At 36.7% G+C, this 20,728-nt stretch overlaps 1 protein-coding gene across 3 annotated transcripts in view; it reads right to left on the bottom strand.

The window, feature by feature from the left end:
• The window catches only part of USP33 (ubiquitin specific peptidase 33), a 42,784-nt gene that overhangs the window by 11,008 nt on the left and 11,048 nt on the right, over positions 1–20,728 (bottom strand). Inside the window, exons 5-19 of one of the 3 annotated variants that reach the window (XM_065071251.1) lie at positions 20,329–20,481; positions 18,198–18,297; positions 15,650–15,719; positions 14,278–14,391; positions 13,448–13,526; positions 10,024–10,444; positions 9,479–9,619; positions 8,251–8,363; positions 6,931–7,103; positions 6,725–6,819; positions 6,106–6,139; positions 5,262–5,307; positions 4,342–4,522; positions 2,978–3,104; positions 832–1,001 (exon numbers count right to left, since the gene is read on the bottom strand). In XM_065071251.1, coding sequence (XP_064927323.1) covers positions 832–1,001; positions 2,978–3,104; positions 4,342–4,522; positions 5,262–5,307; positions 6,106–6,139; positions 6,725–6,819; positions 6,931–7,103; positions 8,251–8,363; positions 9,479–9,619; positions 10,024–10,444; positions 13,448–13,526; positions 14,278–14,391; positions 15,650–15,719; positions 18,198–18,297; positions 20,329–20,481 — 2,017 coding nt within the window. Of the gene's footprint in view, positions 1–831; positions 1,002–2,977; positions 3,105–4,341; positions 4,523–5,261; positions 5,308–6,105; positions 6,140–6,724; positions 6,830–6,930; positions 7,104–8,250; positions 8,364–9,478; positions 9,620–10,023; positions 10,445–13,447; positions 13,527–14,277; positions 14,392–15,649; positions 15,720–18,197; positions 18,298–20,328; positions 20,482–20,728 lie in introns of all 3 variants that reach the window. The other 2 variants (XM_065071252.1, XM_065071250.1) reach the window with 2 other exon arrangements.

Raw genomic sequence — 20,728 nt, 5'->3', positions numbered from 1 at the left:
CTAGTAGTTCAGGCACTAGTACAACAAGTTATCTGCTGTAACTCTGTGGAAGGAAAGCCCCAGCCACAAGGGCTCATGTGTCCACCCTGCAAATTGCTACAGGGGTGTAATATTCCCATGTGAAACGTTTGGTTCAGCAACAGGGGCAGCACCTCTAATGGCTAATCTAATACAGCTGTATTTTTTATTAGAAAATAGGTATAGGAACACCACAGAGTAATGATTTCTTGGAATGTTAGCGCTCAAATATGGATATTTCCCAAAATATGTTTTGCTTAATGTAATTCTCTCATTTTATTAACAATTCATACAAAGCGAAATTGTTATGCTTCTATACAAAATATACAGAATTACTACCCTATTTTTACACTGCTATGCATTGAATACTCTGCATCAGACCAATTTCTTGTTCCACAGCTTTCAAACCTTCTTGTTGCTTCTAGCATGTAGCTGGAAAAAGATTTAGATTGACAGACCAGTGTATTAAGGACGATGGCAAAGTGATAGGATTTTTTAAAATGGGAATATACATGTTTAGGAAGCAAGCAGCTACGCCAAACTGCTCCTCTTTAAAAACCAAGAAAGCCTATGAACAAAATGTGCAAATTAAAAAAAACAGAACTCCACACAGTACCATTTCTAACTAGTCAGCTACTAAAATGAGAGAAATAATTTAATTATGTTATAGTTCTAATTTACTTAAGAAATTACGGAAGTCATAATATGGACTTACTATATTCAAATTCCTTTAATTAAAAGAAGTGTACATCCCTGTATAGCTACCAGTCAACAGATAAATTCTTTTTAAATGATACTCAGTCACCGTCTCACCTCCATGCACACAGAGAAAGTCATTATTTGAAATTGGTCCTGGCTCTGCAAAAGTCTTGAATTTATTTAACCACTGTCTGGAAACATAGAACTGCAGAAGACTTGGTTCCATCATATTCAGTAGGCCTGATATCCTCCGTCTCTCTCTCTGTGCTTCTTCACTGCTCTTTCTATTACCAAAACAGACATTGTTAAACAAATATATATCCTTGTGTACAGTGCAGATAATTTAATTTGTGAAAACCGCATTTCAAGTAAATTACCTGGGCTGTGTCTATACTTCAGAGTTCTATTAGTATGAAGTAGTTGACTTAGCACGTGAAAAACCTTGCACCTTTTATGCACAGGCAGAGCATAAATATGTGGCAGAAACCTGGACTGTCACGTTACAGAACCACGTGTCACAAGAGTCAGGACAGTTCATACAGAGCGTGAAGTGCAGCAAAGACTCCTTGCTCTGTCAAACCCGTGCTTGTCCTTAGTTCTGACAAACTGTGGCACAGGCATTATCAAGAAAACTTTTAACATTAACAAGAAAACTTTTGCCTGCTTAGTTCAACAACTCAAGGACCCCTGACAGCTCCTGTTTAACTTACCAGCCCAGACAAGCAAGCAAATAGTCAGATGGCAACAGAGACAGCAGAGGTGATTACAGGAGAGGAGATAAGCTCTGCCATCTGCCCAGTTCCTCTACGTGTCTCTTAAGCTAAAGCTTTGCAAACTGTACTCCTTGGGCAGATGCTCCTTATTTATCTCCAAGTAGATCCTGTAATATCCCTGCTTTTCTTGTATTCCGCTACTTTCTCACTGAAGCTGTTCCAACTGGAAATATCTCTGCTCTGCTGGTTTTAGATTGGATACAACCTCTCTACTCCAAAAGCAGGTTGGAACCGTTCATTCCGTCCTTCAAAACCCTGTCCTGAAACTTCACTCAGCATCACACAAAAGCTGGGCCACCCCTGTTAATTTACAGAGTCAAAGTTGGCTCAAAGAGCTGATAAAAAGCTTCAGGTAGACCTAATGGCTGTAGCAACAAGACTATTTATAGTATAGCAAAACAAGACTAAAACAGGAGGAAAAATACATGCTATGAACCCAATTAAACTACATTACCTGAAGAAATTCAGGTCAAAATTATTTAACAAAATCCTTACAAATCTGAAAATGAAACTCAAGTAGCTAAGTTCACTTTCCAGCTGTAATTGAAAAATGCATACCCGTCTCCACTAAGCTTCCTAAAATGCACTGAAAGAACATCTATTTTGTGTGTCTGGTAGTGTTTTGTGGGTACATATATTTCTTTATTAAAAATAAGATTTTATGAATGCTATTATTTAACATGTTTGCCCACAATCAGGTACAGTGCTCTTTCTTGGCAATATGGTGTGACATCCCCCATTTCCTTTTCAAAGACTTGCTGAGCCAGACTCACAGGCTCAGCTCAGACAGCGGCAGGTGTGTGCGCTCCTAATGAAAGTTAAAACGTTCTCAGAACACATCTAGTTTCTTGTGCAACTCTGACACAATCTATTTCACAGTCAACTTTTAGGGGAAATTTGATCTTAGTCCCAGAAATTTAGAATTTGAAAATTGAGTTAAGTTGCTTTTATGATTTCAAGTATTTCTTAGAATGAAGACAATAATAACGTGACTTCTTGCCTTTCATTTCAACTTTCAGGAAAAGACCAGTCTATAATTTCCCTGAAATTAAATTACACCACAGTAAAACCTCTGTTGTTCCACATCCCACCTGCTAAAGACTTTCCACAATTCCCTTTAGAGCTCTAATAGTTGGAGTCTATGTGTAAAACCTCCCTGTGCGCAGGATTCCCTTTCTCCAATCGAAAACAAGGTAATTGGTGGCCAGTTCTAACATTTGCCTGAAGTTCTCTTCCTAGTAATCTTACTATATTTATGCAGATTTAATTTTCATTTTAAGTTCCATACGTGTTTTAGCAGTGACAGAGCAAGTGTAAAGGACATAACTGAAGGTTTAAGTCTCTCTCCAGTACAGGCTTTTCTGGTTGGTGAAATTCTTCCACTATAATTTTCGTGGGACAGCTAATTTCTGAAAGCCGCCCAAGTGCTTAAAGTGTCATTTCCATACCTGACTAATTTGAGTATGATTGTACCTTTCATTTCTTACCTGTAGAAGAGAACATAGGCTTCTGCATTTTGTACTGTGGTTTCTGACACTTCTGTGACACTCTGGTCATCAAATTCATACCACAAATTATTTAAGTTGTTGCGACAATAAGCTATGTAATGTCCACCTAGAGTGTTAGAAACAAGAGTTATTAAAAAGTGTCCAGAGCTGCCCATTTTACTTCCTTTTCGTGTATTGCACTGCAAGTCCAAAAAAAGCAAGTCTTAAATGGGAGAAACATTAAATCATTAGTAGACAGGACCCGGATATTGATTGCTCTCAAACTCAGGATCAGCTATTTTTTCTTCTGAATTTCTATTAGCTAGTGGAAAGTAGGACACTGCTTTCTTGAACTCTTCCAACAGCCTGTTGTCTAATGTATTCCCAAACCATGAGCTTCAAATCAGTGTAAGACTGTCGCAACAGTTTAACCAAACCAGTTTCCACTCTTTTCAAATCTTTGTCTGTTTTATAACAGAAATTAGCATAGATGTGTAAATGGCTACGTGATATCAAGACCATACTTAACCGTGTTTTGGGGACTATTCATAATATATTTTAAATTATTACTATTTTTAAATACATATTCAACTGTCAGTAAGAAAATAATCAAATATCTACTAAACCGATGACAAGAAGCATCATTCAGCAAACACTAAACGGAAGATGAAAAACTATCCAGTAAAAAATGGAAACTACTTCATCTAAGTAACGGATACCTCAAGTCTGGGGAACAGGAGGGGGTGAGTATCTTCTGTGAAAATCTACAAAGTTTCTGGCTTCAAACTTTTCTTCCTGCTGTTTTCCAAATCTTATAAATACTGAAAGCACTTGGGCAGGAACAAGCTTGACATATAAGATGTTAATTCAGCTACTCATCACTACGCAGTTGCTGCCTGTTTCAGGGTTAATCGGCAGTGATCACCCAAGAGAACATCTTTTAAAAAAACTACTGCCATCTCCCTGGTGGTTTGTGAACTCTTTCCGAAACACTAAGGCATGCAAAGCATCAAAACTACACAACAGCTGTGTAGAACAGCTGATAGCTGGTCATCTGCTGGCATGTTACATTATTTGCACATTTATACTATTCACTTTCAATAGTGCATATAGTTTTTTACTTAATATTTCAGGACATGTTAATTTTTTCCACCTACAATTTTATTTAGGTATGCTATACAATTTCAGAATCTGTCAACTCTTTAAGAGCAAGATGGTTCAAGGTAAAAATCACAGCACTTATCTTTCAAATTATAATTACCAATGCTTATCTATTTACCCTTCAGCATATGGATATCACCCTTAAACAGAAGTGCTGGTGTGAATATAAACTGCAAACACAAAACAATCAACCTCATACTTACTGCTGGCAGTTCCATGATGGCAGATGACAGACAAGAGGTCGTAAGTCACTATTTGAGCTGGACTGTCCTTCGCCAGGAAAGGCTGAAGATCAAGGCCTTCCAAGGGGAAGGACACGTGCGTCCCAATTTTTGTGGAAAACATAAGTTCATGTCTAAATCTTTTGAGATGAATGCACAAGATCTGTAAGAAGGATTGGCAGATTCACTCAAGGACTATACAGGCTATTATTTGCTGTTAAACAACTACACTATGCATGCCATCATTGCCTTTTACCATCCCAAATGGATCACTTTTGTCTATGGCCTGAGGCAACTATCACAAGCTCTGTGTTCCACAGATTTATTTTTTAAAATCAACTGTGGCTCAAGGAGTTAGAAATGAATTTGTAATTATCAAAGACTTATCTTACTGACAGTATTAAAAAAAACAGTCCTGAACAGTTACTAACACTGATGCAGCAATGAACAACACACCTTTTCTCTTCCTCAGTGCACTTATTGCACAATCTTGTCACAAGGGACATTGATTCTTCCTGACTATTCCAACCATCATCCCATGTTTTGAAATGTGAGATTGGATTACTTTTAAAATGTAAAGCTACAAGCATTACTTACAGAAAAGATTTCCAGTCTGTCTGTGGTATTTAATTCTATGATCTACAGTATAAGCAAGTTCTGCAGGCTGACAGTAAGAACACAGAAAAATCCCATTCTTTTCACTTTACTGTTAATGTACGAGGTTCACTGTCTTACAGGGTGAATAATTAAGTGTTGTTCACGTTCTTAAAATAAATACCAATATGAAGATATGCTTTCATCAGGTAACGTTTTGAACACAACTTACTCCAGGCAACCCATTAGTCTTACCACATTCCTAACCATGCAGAAAAAGTGCTTTAAAGTGCATGTAGTAACAGTACCTCAGGAAATTTTTGCACTTTGCAGAATTTCACTCCGTTTCTTAATCTAAACAAATAAAAAACCAAAACAATACTTAGTTCTGAGAAGGTTTTATTATATCGTGCTAGATCAGCAAAAGTCTAAGCTGAACATTAATAAATGCAAAATATTTCTGGAATGTAGACTAGACATGGAGTAGCCAAAATGATACAAACAATGATGCTTCAGAAGAAAAGACAATCTGTACTGCTGAAAAATTCAAAGCAGCAAGTACAAAGAGCCAAGTTGCATCTAGCTAACAATTTCTCTTAGCATAAAGAACTTTAAGCTTAGTGAAAGCTGATTATTCAGCAAAAGAGAAAAAGAAATCAACTGATTTCTTTTTAGAAATTACCTACAGCAGATCAGCACTTATATAGCAAGGAATAACACTCCTTTTCCACAAACACTTTGAGCATTCTTCAGACCACTTTTGTTTCTTGGTACTTTAGTATTTAAAGCCATCGTATATTTCTTTAACACGCTGAAGTGACCTACTGTGTATCAATGAAAACTTGCCAGTAATGTAGAGGGCTAAAAGCTTCTATTTTACCAATCAAAAACAATTTAGAAAGGTCTCAAATTGTAAGGAACATGAAAAAGAATCAAGCACATTTGTTTTGCAATACGGTACAGTGAATCAGTGCTTCCCAACTCCTGCACCTTTGGAATACTAAATTCCTGACAGTCAGACCGCAAGGTGGTATCAAAAGATTAATAGCACTGTGACATATCCAATAGAAATAAATGCCTCTTGACTAACAGAAGCATTAAAGCACTCAAATTAAGACAAGTTAAAACAAACAAAGGTAAAAGCCAGCTTACTTTTTACACCTTCCACAGCTGTACATGTTATCACCTGCAAATATCAGGGAGAACAAAAAGAGCCATTATTCTCCAAATCCAAATAGTTATCCTTCAAGAGCATACATTTGATATTTAAGAGTCTCAAGGGAATTTATCTTTAGGTTGCATTCAATATTTAACAGTTGTAAGAATGTTGAGATACCAACTAAATAGAAAGGCTCTTACTTTTTATGCTTTCAACTATGAAGCAGTACAGAATAATCTAAAGAGATGATCCTATATAATTTAAAAAGCAAATATTTTATTAAGTCCAAATTAAGGTTATGAGAATGAGTATTAATATGGCGTGTTTTGAAATTGTTATGAACCTTCATTTGATACCATTTCATGAAACCAAATTCAGATTTACTTGACATTTCTCAAGCAGCTTTCATAGGCATTTCGTGCCTCAAATATCCAGTTAAACGAGGAGCTTACCTTTTTGAAATGAACGATCCCATAAGAGCAAGGAATGACTAAGTCTAACAGGTGGCCTTTGCTTAATTGCATGAAGCTAAGAAGATATTAATCATCTTATTGTGACAGGAGGAAAAAAAAAAAACCCAGAAGAAACATGTTGATGTAATTAACCTCTTACCCTTGAGCTCATCTCTGGCGAAAAAGGCAGCAAGACAATCTTGTAAGGTTACAACCGGACCCCAAAACCAGCTAGGAACACATGAGACAACAAACCTGAAACATCATTGACAGAAAAGAAAGAAAACCAACAAATGTTCTGCCAGAAGAGCAGAAACTGGAATTTCAAAATAGATAAATAAACAAACCAAGGTAAATATTATTTACCTTTTGAAATATTCCATAAAAAAAGCTATCCATCCCTGGGGGGCATATGCTTCTCCACATGACCCTGCTTTGACTAGTGATGTCTGATGACTGGCAGAATGGAGTTTTGCAAGATCTTCCTTACCTGGAATAGGCAAGGACAGATCCTGGAAGGTCTCCAGGGTTACAGACAGCTAAAGAAGAAAATACATAAAAAATACAGAGTTAAGCTTGACGAGAAAAGCAAAGTACACCATTAATTACAAAGTAATTTTCAATTTGTTATTAATTGTCTTCCTACTAATCATGCAAAGCTCTTTGGTTTTTGCCTCTGGCTCCTGTTATACAAGCTCATTTCAGAAAGCTTCACCCATTTTTTTGACAGCACTTTACTTTGACATTATCTTGACCTGATATAACTGGACCTGCTGCAAAACAGTCTCAGTTGTGCATTTATTTTCTCCTATCCTGGATCTAGTGATCACACAGTCACAGAGCAAAACATCAAGCAAACTTTAAAATTTAAAAACTCTTATTTTTTGACCTTGCTCACCAGTTACCCTGAGGTCTCTGTATTCTTAGCTGTAAAGCAAGGGAAGCAGTAAGGGCATGCAACTGCATCAGCGGGAGGTTTAAACTTGCTGCTGAGAAACTTGCTCCCAATGCAAAGATTTGGATCTCCAATGTTTGATACTATTGTTTTGAAACTAAAGTGGTCCACTAGACATGTTTGATAATTGACTTTATTTTAAATGATCATGTGTGCTGTTCTAAGTAATTCTATAAGCAAACAGTACAGGAAAAACAAATCAACTATTCCTACATTGCACCACATCTTGCAGTAGAGGACAATTTCAGAAAGCAGATAATGATTCATATGACCTGTAAAAGTGTCTTGAGTTTTCTTAGCTTCAGTCTACCTGATAAGACTGTTTAGCAGTGTTATTGAACTACCGTCTCTTACTTTTCTTTGTAACATTATGTACCTGAGAACTTATAACAGTAGCAGGTATGTATTAGAGTATTCAGAACATTAGTAGAAAATAATCCTGCCTAAGTAAAGTTGAAGAGCAAGCCTCTTTCGCCATCCTTGCTGCAAACCAATTCTCAAGATGTTATTTTTCAGCTCTGAGTAAATATCCAGCTCAATTCAAGCTAGTCTAAACGCAAAGTGCTGGTAGTAGCTGCTATTGCTATTTGAGTGAACAAGTATGAAACAACCTAAATTTCTGAGGAAATCTGCCATGAAAGAATAAAGTTACCAGAGAACAACTGCATTCATGAGTATTTGTATTGGGGAGAAAAACATATTAAATGCTAGAAGTCCCCTTTCTTACTCACCCGATCACAAGTCAAGCACTGTACTGAGCTTATTATAGTTCCATCAAATATATCAGAGATAACACTCCTGTACTTCTTGCGCTTCTTCCTTTTTGGTGATGATACAGTTGAAACTATACAATGACAAGAATAAAATGCTGAAAGTAGAGCAAGACATAGTGGATTCTGATTGCCTTCAACTTTGCGTAACATAATTAGAGATCACATGTATTTTGGATTAAATTATGAGCCAAGCCCTGGTTGCTATTTATTAAATATTCCTTAGAAATTACACAACCCAACTACTGCTAGTACCAGGCAATTCATGTAGGTTCCTCAAGCAGTTTATAGGGAAAAACACCAGAAAATTTTGCCTCTGTTTCAGGAAAACTCAGATTTCCAGTCTTGAAATCTACAGCCTACTGCCATGAGATTCATCTTGGCAGGAATCCCAATGTATAAACTTAAAAAGGCACATTTGATCTGACATTTAATTTGATTATATCTTTCTAGGAAGTTTTAACCATGTTGGGCTGAAGAGCTCACACACAAGCTTATTGTATCACAACACTGGCAGTGGGCTGAAATACACTAAATTTACTACTAGAATCCAGCCCAACAGCAGCTTATTCAGGTCTCCAGTTAGACAAATAAGGGGGAATTAAAAAAAAATAAATCATATATTGTTCCTTGTGCCCTAAAGCTGCAATGTCTTGTATCTAAAAGCAACAGAAGTCTAAACATTCTGGATGCTGATAAACACATCATACTGTGGAAAGTGTCAAAAAAAATACTCTAAACCACAAAGACAGTGATAAGCATAAAGCAGTTAACATTTACATGTGTATCTACAATATAGGTACACAGTGCTCCTTAAGCCTTGGTAAACTAAAATGCTGACTTACTGAACTTCTGCAGAGGAACCAATGTGCATGTTCTCTGAAAAGCATTACCTCTCTGTGGTACTGACTTCTCCCACATTTTCCTTCTCTCCATCCTCTCAAAGCAAATACTATTCATGCTTCAAAATAATCAGAATTTTACAGAAGTAATGGGAGTCTTATTATACGTCCAGCTTATATGATGCTACCTCTTCCCACAGGGGATAGGGGATTAAAAAAAAACAAACCAAACCCAAAAACCCCTAAGAACAATGCTGCATTGCTATGCAAGATGCAAGAAACAACAAAATGAAAACTGTAATACAGAGAAATTCAGTACCAGGAGGGAGAAAATAAAGGGCTGATACCTTTTTTGTGGACTGGTGCCAGCGAAGAGCACGACGAGAAGGATTTTGGAGGACTGTTTGATAAGCGTGCATTCATCCCTTCATTTGATGGCGGGGTTTGGGCTGCAGATATATCATTCATGTGGACATCATTGATGTACTCTGCAATTAATATTTGCATTATTTCATAAATTCTATCAAAAATATACTGCAGAATGAACAGATGCAATTGTTACGTAACTTATTTAACACACTGTCAAGTCACTGGACATTTAGGAATGAATCACCATTTAAATTCACATGCCTTTAAGTTAAGAGCAAACACAAACTGGGTTATCTGAAACCCTACCCAGTACAAATCTTTAGCTTCTCAAGGGAATTCAAGTTGAATTTAGAACACCTAAACTGAAAAAAATAAATTAAGGCGGCGCATTATTTACAAGTAAATCCATCTACCCTATTTGACCTATACTTGTCTAGTGTATTCTACTGTAACTCATTTCCACTCGCGCAGATATTATGATTAAGAATTTGACTAGTTCAATGGTGCATTAGCAATGCATTACCTGAGAATCTGCTGTGTATCTGTACTTTAACAGTTCCTTGATTATTTAGAAATTCAGTGCTCTCTGCAGCAGTGTTTGTGTCTTTTTCCAGGTCTTCTACAGAATTTGCTCGTTTCAGCTTGTTGCTTGATACTTTTTCCTTCTGCCAGTCCTTGGATGTGATTGAGTTGTTATCATCATCCTGAATTAACATGGTTGTCTCTGCAGGATCCTCTAAGACAGGTTTGAAAATACCATCACTTTCTGGTTTATCACAGGTACCACAGGATTCACAGGGCTGAAAGCTGACATCTGACTGGCTCTTGTCTTCTTCCATGTTCTCTTCAACACTCACAGGCTGGGCATCTTCCAGTTCCACAACTGGTTCTTTAAGCTCTTCATGAAGCAAATCCATTAGACAACGCAAAAACTCTTGTGCATCCTAGGATTTTAAACAAGTTTTACAGTATTATTCCATTTTATTTGGAAAATGCTAAAGTCATTTCAGGAAAAGCTACAGATTGCTAAAATGAGAGCTGCAGCTGTTCAAGAAGAATAAGGTAAAGTCCTCTGTCCCATGACTAATATTCAAAAGAAACTGCATTGCCAGACCACATATTTTTTCTTGCATGTCACAAGTATCATACAAGTTTCCTCCAAAACATTTTAGTTCCCAAAAAGCTTCTTTCAACAACTTCCACAAAAATACAGCCACAGCTTATATGAATGATAAATGTAAATCGAGCAACTACCACCAGTGTGGTCAGATTCCGGTTTTGCTGGTAAAGGAACATTTTAGGAACAGTTTTTTAAAGCCTTATGCAGCAGCATCAGCAATGCAATCAGAGCCTTGCTTTCCCTGTGTATGGAAATACTCTATTAAGAAGTATTATGATGCACTTAGCCCATTTTTCCAATTGCATCATACTGCCTACAAGATCTTAATTCTTCTTCTCACGCCTGAACAAGATTCCTCAACTATCAATGTTTCCACAAAGACCTGTCAAATATTACTACAAGTCTAATCCATGTTTCAAAGTATCTTAAAAGCCATCAAATTTCAACAATCTACACAGCAGCTTGGTTCCCGGCAATAGAGAATATCTAATAAAGCAAGCATGGGAGAAAACAATAGTCTCTTCTTGGCAACTACTACTGCTTCTATTTTCTTTTTTTGTATTTGGGTTGTTCATAATAGTAACTTCTGCTGCTCAACATTCCCATCCATCATAGCAATTAGTTATTATGCTCACAACTGCTGACTGAAAAACATTCTTCTTAAAAACTACATCTATCAGATTTGAGATTCAAGTTTGGCTAATTAACAAAAATCTAGAATGACTATTTGCTGGTAATCATTTTACAAAAAAAAAAAAAAGGAAAAAAAAAAAGGACTCAAACCTTGAGACACAAATTAATTGATAAATTCATTGAGCAAAATAATTTCTTTTTCTACCTGAATATAGGACACGGCTGCCCAACTGGCGATGCTGGGCAACAGGAGAGAGTCGGTCATGAAAGACCTGCTTTGTTGGAATTGTTGCCACGAAACCTCCTAAACATACAACTGAAGTGTGAACCAGGCAGAACCTAAAGGTTCTCATTAAGTGTTGCTCTGCATGAAAAAAGACATTCTCAGTGTTCAAAGCTGCAAGAACCAAGTTTCCGTACAGTTTATTTATTATGGCTGTGCTGCCATCCAGCGAGACCTGGACAGGCTGGAGAATTGAGCGGGGAAAAATTTAATGAAATATAACAAGGGCAAGTGTAGAGTCTTGAATCTGGGCAGGAACAACCCCAGGTTCCAGTGTAAGTTGGGGAATGACCTATTAGAGAGCAGTGTAGGGGAAAGGGACCTGGGGGTCCTGGGGACAACAGGATGACCATGAGCCAGCACTGGGCCCTTGTGGCCAGGAAGGCCAATGGTACCTGGGGTGGGTTAGAAGGGGGTGGTCAGTAGGTCAGAGAGGTTCTCCTGCCCCTCTGCTCTGCCCTGGGGAGACCACACCTGGACTATTGTGTCCAGTTGTGGCCCCTCAGTTCCAGCAGGACAGGGAACTGCTGGAGAGAGTCCAGCGCAGCCACCAGGATGCTGAAGGGAGTGGAGCATCTCCCGTGTGAGGAAAGGCTGAGGGAGCTGGGGCTCTGGAGCTGGACAAGAGGAGACTGAGGGGTGACCTCATTAATGTTTACAGATATATAAAGGGTGAATGTCAGGAGGATGGAGCCAGGCTCTTCTCGGTGACAACCAATGGTAGGACAAGGGGTAATAGGTTCAAACTGGAACACAAGAGGTTCCACTTAAATTTGAGAAGAAACTTGTTCCTGGTGAGGGTGGCAGAGCCTGGCCCAGGCTGCCCAGGGAGGTTGTGGAGTCTCCTTCTGTGCAGACATTCCAACCCGCCTGGACACCTTCCTGTGTAACCTCATCTGGGTGTTCCTGCTCCATGGGGGGATTGCACTGGATGAGCTTTCCAGGTCCCTTCCAACCCCTGACATTCTGGGATTCTGTGATTTTCAGTTATCAAGACTGATACTTTTCCAGAAATTCACGGGGCTCTTAAGTAATTAATGAGTAAATTAAAAAACATTTATATTACTACTTAAACATTTACTTTACAGCTACACACAGCATTTGAACATTAAAATGTGCTCTAATCCTCCACTCCACGAATACAAGACATGTTCACTGAAACAGCAAAATTCCTTTGAATAACAGCAGATTCCTGGAAGATAGGAGTAAGCTTTTCTAATTAGAGGGTTTAATTTTTTCCTCCAGCCCAAAACATTTCAATAAAGTGCTGCAAACCATATGAACGCAGCAAGATATTATAAGAAGGATCAACTGAAGAATGCCTTTACTATGTGATAACCCATGTCTCTAACACGTCACCAACTTACAGCTCCTGCAATACTGCTTACTAAACACAAACTGGTGTGTTGTTTTGGTTATGGTTGGTTTTGGGTTTTTTGTTTGCCTTTTTTTTTCCCAAAGATACTAAATGAAAATGGTATATATATATATATATATATATATATATATATATATATATATATTTTTTTTTTTTTTACAGGTAGATGAATATAAAAAATAATTCTATTCTTTTATATTTTTAACACCTTTGTTTTCTGGTACTGCTCAAATGTTAGCAGTATTATTTCACACAGAGCGAATTATTTAGATACATATTCTTTTAATTTTCCTGGAAAAAGGGAAAATGAGTTATTCTCCGAAGTTGAAGACCTTTCAAGAATTTTATATATACAAACATAAAACCCAACTTAACTGTTGCTAGTTTGGTTTCAGATAATCTACATTTGACGCATATAAACTTTGTTGCATATGCTTTAAACAAATATAGGAAGCATATCTTAAGCATTAAGTTTAAAAATAAGAGATAACATTATGGCTTAGGCAGATTTAAAAGACATCAGAACGTTTTACCTGTTGAGAGTAGCCTCGAAACGTTGGATTAACAGTTTTAATTCCTTGAAATAAACCAGTAGGAACAACAGAACCAGGTCTAAAGAAAAACAAGTTTCAAATATATGAATACATATAGGAAAGAAATCAAGTATTTAAGTGAAATTTCCTATCTTTATTAGAATCATAAATTTATCTGCAACTAAACTATAGCACCTCTAACACCAATAATATTAATCTTAACCAAACATAATATTGGTGCTGAATAATTAACAATACAATTATAGAAAAAAAGTCTGTCATCCAACAGAAACAGAGACTGTATCAGGACTTTAATGCCACATTTCTTGTCAGCGAATCAGATGACAAATCAGACATAATCTTGGCAGTATGCACAATTACTGTTTCTGGAGCATTGTACTTATATTTTAAAGTATCTTCTTAGAGATAACAGAAATTCCACATAAGGAAATAAGACAAATTAATACAACGTTGATCTGGAATGAAGGACACCGAGAGGACAAAGTAACAACATTTTAGTGTATTTCTGACAGATATAAACTTATTTTTAAAAGCTTAATGCTATTTGGTATAGTACTTATCATCTATTTCTTGTCAGATCTTCCTTACTGCAATTTACATCAATTATTTGTCTTGTCTTTGGTAGATATAGAAAAGAACAGGTTATAAGGAGTGTTTAAATCTTTCAAGTTAGTCTTTCCTTCCTTAATTTATGAGCGTAATTCTGTGATACGCAAAAATAACAATTAGAAACCTAGGACAGATGAAATGATTACAAATAAACTCTGGAGTCATGAAGGATGCATTAATCCGCAAAATTATTTGATCACCTGCTTTTGTGCCAGAGTTCTGTCATCAGCTTGAGGTAACTTTTACAAATTGCCGGTTTCTTATCTGTCCGAGCTAAGCCTCCGCAGTCAAGAAAAAAGTGCGTCAAAGGTGGGCTGATTAAAAAGAAGAAGACAGTATTTTCTTTAGGTTGTTTCAGGTCTTTAAAATACAAGAGGAAATCTGCATTTCATACAAGAGTATGAAAACAGAAGAATACTATTATGTAATTGACATCCTTAAATGCTGCAACCAAATACTTCCTAGTTGGATTTCAGCAGTCCAGCAACGCTGCTCCTCAGACATATTCTGGCATTTATGAAAGCACCAGAATTGTCTAATGGGATTGAAATTCAAGGCAGCTCCTACCGGCCATCACACAAGGACAGATGCACCACTGCAGCGACAGTCCCCCAAGTCTAGTCCACAAACAGCACCTCAAACAAATCATCATCTCTCTAGAATCCAATAGTGCCACATGATGTTTGTAAATTATTTATCTGTCTACTTCATGCAGCGCTGGCAACTCGCACACTCTCACTGCTCTCTCTTCAACCTCCCTTTTGAAGTCCCAAACCCTGATACAGATCGGACATGTCTGTGCTCAAGGCAGGTGGTGTCTCAGCACACTTGCAAAATTTGCCATTTCTCAATGGAGTAATTTCCTCACGTCCAGTTCTTTACCTTCTAGAGAGATCTGCCTCAGTTCTCCTCTCCTTCAACAAAGGATCTCAGTGAGCTCTGCTCAGCCCTGTCTCCTGCCTTGGACTGCAGCCAAAAGCGGATCTATGAGCTTTGCTCAAGTGCTGTCCCACCCAACCATTTCAAGCGCAAGAACTTTGGAGTTGGACAGCGGGTTTATCTCTTCAGCTTTTGTAGATTTCTCCTTCATGAACCTGTCTGGCATCCCCATGAGATGAGAAGGTTTTGTATTCTAGCCATTCCTAGGGTGATGCAGCATAAAATATCCCAGATGCAATGTTTGTAAGGACTGAATTTGGGCCTTTTCAGCTTAACATGTCTCTTTTTTTAAATTACAGTTTATTCTTATGCATTTCCTTTGATTTGTTCTACAGCACAAAACAAAAACACAAAATGAATAGCTTTCATCAGATTTTCTTCTAATCTCTAGAACTGCATATATTTTTATTTAGGGCAGTGAGGAATTAGAATAGGACGGGGGAAAAGCTGAGTAGCCCGTAGACCATAATACCTTTTTTTTCCTATCAGTGACACAATTGTTTGTAGTATAAAAGACTGAGATTAAACAAATAACTGTCTTCTACCATTGGAGTGCAGCCCTTTAAAATCCTTAAGTCCACGTTGAGAAAATGCACGTATAAGCAAATATAAAATTACAATCATTTTCCTTACCAGTTGGAAAGAGCTTGTAAAGCTGCATTCATGTAACAAGTGTTTCCAATATTTTTTAATCCTGTTAGACCTGAAAAACAGGATGAATATTCAGCAAGTAGGTTAATCCAATACAGGACATATCAAGGAAAATACTTCTTAGAAAATATGTACTAATTAAAATACTTGTGTAACACTTCTGATGCCAATTATAATGCAGAGTTCTAACTAAAAGAAACATAGATTAGTATTCCTTTAGGAGTCCTAACAAGACGAAGTAATTAAGTGTTTTGATTTTGGCTTACTAGAACACTTCAGACAAGACGACTGTGTTCACCTTATTAACTTTTGGTTTACGACAGCTGTAGATTGTGATTTAAAATATGTTTATCAATATTTAAGTTTTACTGGAACTTAAAGATTTATGTGTTCAGTTAAACTGTTGCTATGCTGCGTTTGCAGCCATTAATCATATTACCAAAAGCTTCTCAAGGAAGATTTTATTCTTCTGTCTCAAGTTCATGCCAGTAGTCAGATTACACTAAATATTCAAAACCTACTCAGCATGTGATTATCCCAAAATGAGAATTATAATTACCTACAGTCAGTCTTTATCTATGTCAGTTATATACCCTTTTATACACAGACTGCTCAGTTTCAACTTCCCCACTGAACTAATTTTCAAGCCTAGATTGTTTACGTTCTTTACTGATATCCATATATCGTTTTTCCACAGACATAAAGTTACAATTAACCTATATTCTTTCAGTGATCATGGAGTCATGAAAAACGTTCTCTAAATATTTAAGGCTACTTAAACAAGTCATAATTATCATATTATCTCAATTGAAGAAATCTGAAACACTTGCTATTCATAGCTATTAAACTGTTAAACTAATTAAGTAATTAATTTCAAAATAAAATTGCTTTTGTGTGAGAAAACAGTAACATTTATAAGCAAAGAATCAATAAGACTGGAAAACAAAATCTTCAGCAATCAACACCATTGGCCCTATGCAATCCTTGAAATATAGGAACTACTCCTAGCATTTTAGTCTGATGCAGAACAATAAAACTTACTAAGAAAATCCTTTCACATCTAAACACAAGTTTGGTTACCCTAGTTGAATTTTGTAATGCACAGAGCTTCATTTGAAAGCTTTAAGAGGTTTTTAAACTATCTGTATGAATGGAAACACAGTCCTGCTTCCCACACCTGAACCTGCATTCTACCTTTCCAATTTCTGCAACAAAAACGATGGTCGTTCTTACTGAAACAGGAAAGCAAGAACAGCCATAGGATTTTTTTAACAGCAGAAGATACATCAGGAAGACACTCTTACTGCAGTTTTCCAACCTCCAGTTGCAAGGAAAGTTTTCTAATAGACTTTTCTTGCAAAGGTATATTCTAGTGTTTGCTTCATCAAAAGCATTTTAAAAGAAATTTTAAGAATGAAGATTGAGCTAAAGAAGTTTTTTCCTTTAAATCTGAGCAATGCGTTATCACAGTCACATCAATGTTAATGGGGACTTTAATGCAATTCGACTTATAGATGAGGTCTATATAAGCTACATTCCCAAAAAACATTAAGAGGACAAGGCACACAAATACACATATTGTTAGGAGAAACTAACTGGGAATAAAACGCATGGTTTAGTGATTTAAGGGCAGATGGCAAATTAGTAGGGTGGTGACATATCCAGAAAGACCGTGCCAGACAACAGAAGGGGCAAAGCAGGTTTTTTGGCCAATGCCAGCAGACTTAGGAGAGGCGAAGCTGGCAGTAGATGAGTAAAGGGAAATGAGATCCATGAATTAGGATAACTCTTTCATCATCACTGATGGAAAACAAACTGCCTTGACATATGCACTGGCATCTCAAAAACAATACCTTAATCTGCTGGTCAGATTTTTCTGACCCAATAGTAGTTATTATAGAAAAATCTTCTTTACTAACAAGTACATACATCCTTTTTAAAAGGATCAATACCAATTTGACACTTTCAAGAAATAAATTACTATGTTCTCTTATGAAATGAGAAATCAAGGCTTCACTGTTTAGGGTTTCATCCACTCTCATTTTCATCTTCACAATTGTTTAACATTAGGGTGGTGTAACCTTTTTATCAGAAAGCTTGGCAGCGCATCAAATCCATTACCAAAAAGGAGAAAACAAACCCCCCCAAACCCATATGGGATACTAGAGGTTCAGAAAAGGGTCATGCAAAAACGTAGGTAAGCATTCAAATCAGGAACCTTTTAGGACAGGAGAAAACATTACATTTTATAATAAAAAACTACTTTGACCAGAGTGGCTAGAACACCAGCTACCTAAACATCACTCCAACATGCTTTCTTATTTTTGCTGGTGCTTCCATGGGTGCGCTACATTGACCACCGCAGCCTCTGCTCTGAAGGTAAGCAAAGATTGCTGCAAAGAAGGTGAAACTAAAAATAAATGTCTTAGTTGGAGTAGAATAGTAAACAGTTCCACTTGGAAGAGAACCAGACTTGGAGACATACACGTGTGATAAAGGGCAACAAAGCACTGGAATTTACTTTTATTACCTCTAGTCTTTAACTCATCTTCTTCCACTTCTATATCTAAGTCGTCAAAGACAGCTGCTAATGGAATCTTCAGTGTGGGATTACTAGGTATTTTAAAATCCTTATAAGGAGAAAAAGAAAAAAGTATATTTACTCTTATTTATTCATATAATTTCACCAACAAATCTAGGAACTGAAAATTATACGAATTCATTTTGAAATCACACTGCACATAAAGTGAGAACACTAGAATTCCACAGCTACCCTGAAAAAGTTTAACTAAGAAAAACACCACGTTTTTGTTTTCAGATTAGCAGTGACAGCATTGCATGATTTTATAACAAGAGCTGAACAATCAAAACGAAGCAAGTTACAGTATTTCTTTCCCTTGGATAACAAACGGTAAACCAGCACTGAAAAGCTAACATAGTTGTCATGCCATAAAAGTTAGCGTCTATGTTTTTGATATGCCACCAGATGGCTCACTACATTTAATGAAGACAAACTGCTGGAAGCAAAATGTACAAATCCAAAAGCAGAGTATTAGGCGGGCAGACATTTATTGCATGACAAGCTCTTTTTGTAAGCATATAAATAAAAACTCTCAACAAGATGTTTGACAGACTTTGTAAGTTGTACTGTTTTCTCTGTATATCGTTGCCATTTCCTTGGAAGATTAAAAAAGGTTAAGTATAATAGTAGTTTAGAAGTCTGAACCCAGCTTGATATCAAGTCACCGGAATTTCTGGACAGCAAAAATTTAAAGAAAAATATTCAACGGTATTATTTCAAGTAACCGAGTTACCTGCCATTTTTATACAGCAAATATGCAATAAAGAAATAAGACCTTTTTTCAGATACATGCGTTATGCTAAACGATTATACTTAAGAAATTGCAACATAGACAACACTTATCTAGAAAGGATATTATCAGAGTGAATAGCACCGATGCCAGTGAAGACTAATGTAACTGGGAGAAGATAACAGAACAAACCAAACTTAAACAAATGTTGGAACTGCAGAACAAGACAAGGAAATAGCGTAACTCAAAATTCTCCATATGTCTGCTTTGCTCATTTTTTTCTTCTAACTTGTCTACAATACTAGCTAACACTTTATCCATTATTTCACTCTTCAGCTACTGTGTTAATTGTTAATAAATGTGGAGTTAGGAACAGCCAAGAAGTTTTAAAAAGTCTTGTCTTTGATGCCACGATCATATAAAACACTACAATCTTCAGGCTGTGTTTTGCTTGACTAACAGCAGCTTCCCAGACATTGGCCATATTTTTCTCCTTGGCATATTTATACCCCAAAGTGCCACAGAACACTATTGGCACTCTCCCAATTTCTCATTTGATACATATTTTTCCACATAAATCTAACACAATGTATTTGTCATTCTACACCAAAAGTATACACATATATAGAATATACACAGGTTCCTACTGCCTTCTTAGTAAATTCTTGCATAGAAGTTAAATTCTTAACAATTCAGGACTGTTTGTGCGTATGCCATATCACTGGAAAAATTTTCCCCTACACACACGTATACACACAAATCAAGACCTTTTCAGTCATTTATCAAAACGGAAAATTAGACATGTTTAAACCTCAGAAACCAAGTTATAGGAATCCTTTTAAGGGTCTTATATTGCCAGCTGAATGAGGTTAACAATTAGTATGTATTTCTCCAAAAGTACTGTGCTTGTATGAATGAATTTGTATCTCAGGCAAGTATCCATAAACCCATCCTAGGACATTGTGCTGCTCCCTGTATGTTAGCCAGCAATTACTGTAATGAGTTTTATAAATTAACGTTTTCGAGAGCTGGCAGAAGGGGAAGCACAGATGAATTATTCCAGTCTTGTAACCTTAAATTTAACCCTGTACTTTTGCTATACCTTACAGTTTATTGTAGATTACAAACAACTGGACAGCCAGATGAAAAAAGTGTTCTTAGGAAGCATGCAGTACGCAGACACAATGTAAAAGCTGGGCACCATCTTTTTAAAGAAATTTTTTTATAAAAATAGAGAGAAATTAAGGTTCAGACACAAGAAAGGAAGAAACATCAGTATCTCACTCGAAAGAAGCCACATTGGTTACTGCAAAGCTACAGCCGCCTTTGTTTCATTAGGTTAAAAAATACCTGCACGCTATTTTCTTGTGCGTGGTGAGACAGTCTTGCATTTGGTAGTGGAGAATGAGATCTTAATTTTCTATCCAGGAATACTTCCTTACTACAGGCATAACACCAAACCCGGAGTGTAGTAAGGTTGACAGTTAGACAGTGTTTTGTCTCCTAAAACAGAACAAACCCCAAAATTATGACTCAGAAATTGGGCATCATTAAATACTGCTACATGCAACCTAGAGCAGAAGTATTAAAATTCTGGATCTTTCAACAACGAAACAAATACGTATGTTAGAATATTTTTTAAAAAAGAAGCAGTTCAATTACTGACATTTTAGTACAAACTAACCAGTGCTTGTTTTTAGTACAAGTCACTCAAATTAGCAACAAGGTACAATCAGAATCTAAGCCACTG

Source organism: Columba livia, chromosome 8, assembly GCF_036013475.1.
Source record: "Columba livia isolate bColLiv1 breed racing homer chromosome 8, bColLiv1.pat.W.v2, whole genome shotgun sequence".
Classification (NCBI taxonomy): Eukaryota; Metazoa; Chordata; class Aves; order Columbiformes; family Columbidae; genus Columba; species Columba livia.
This window is presented reverse-complemented; position numbering and strand designations above follow the sequence as displayed.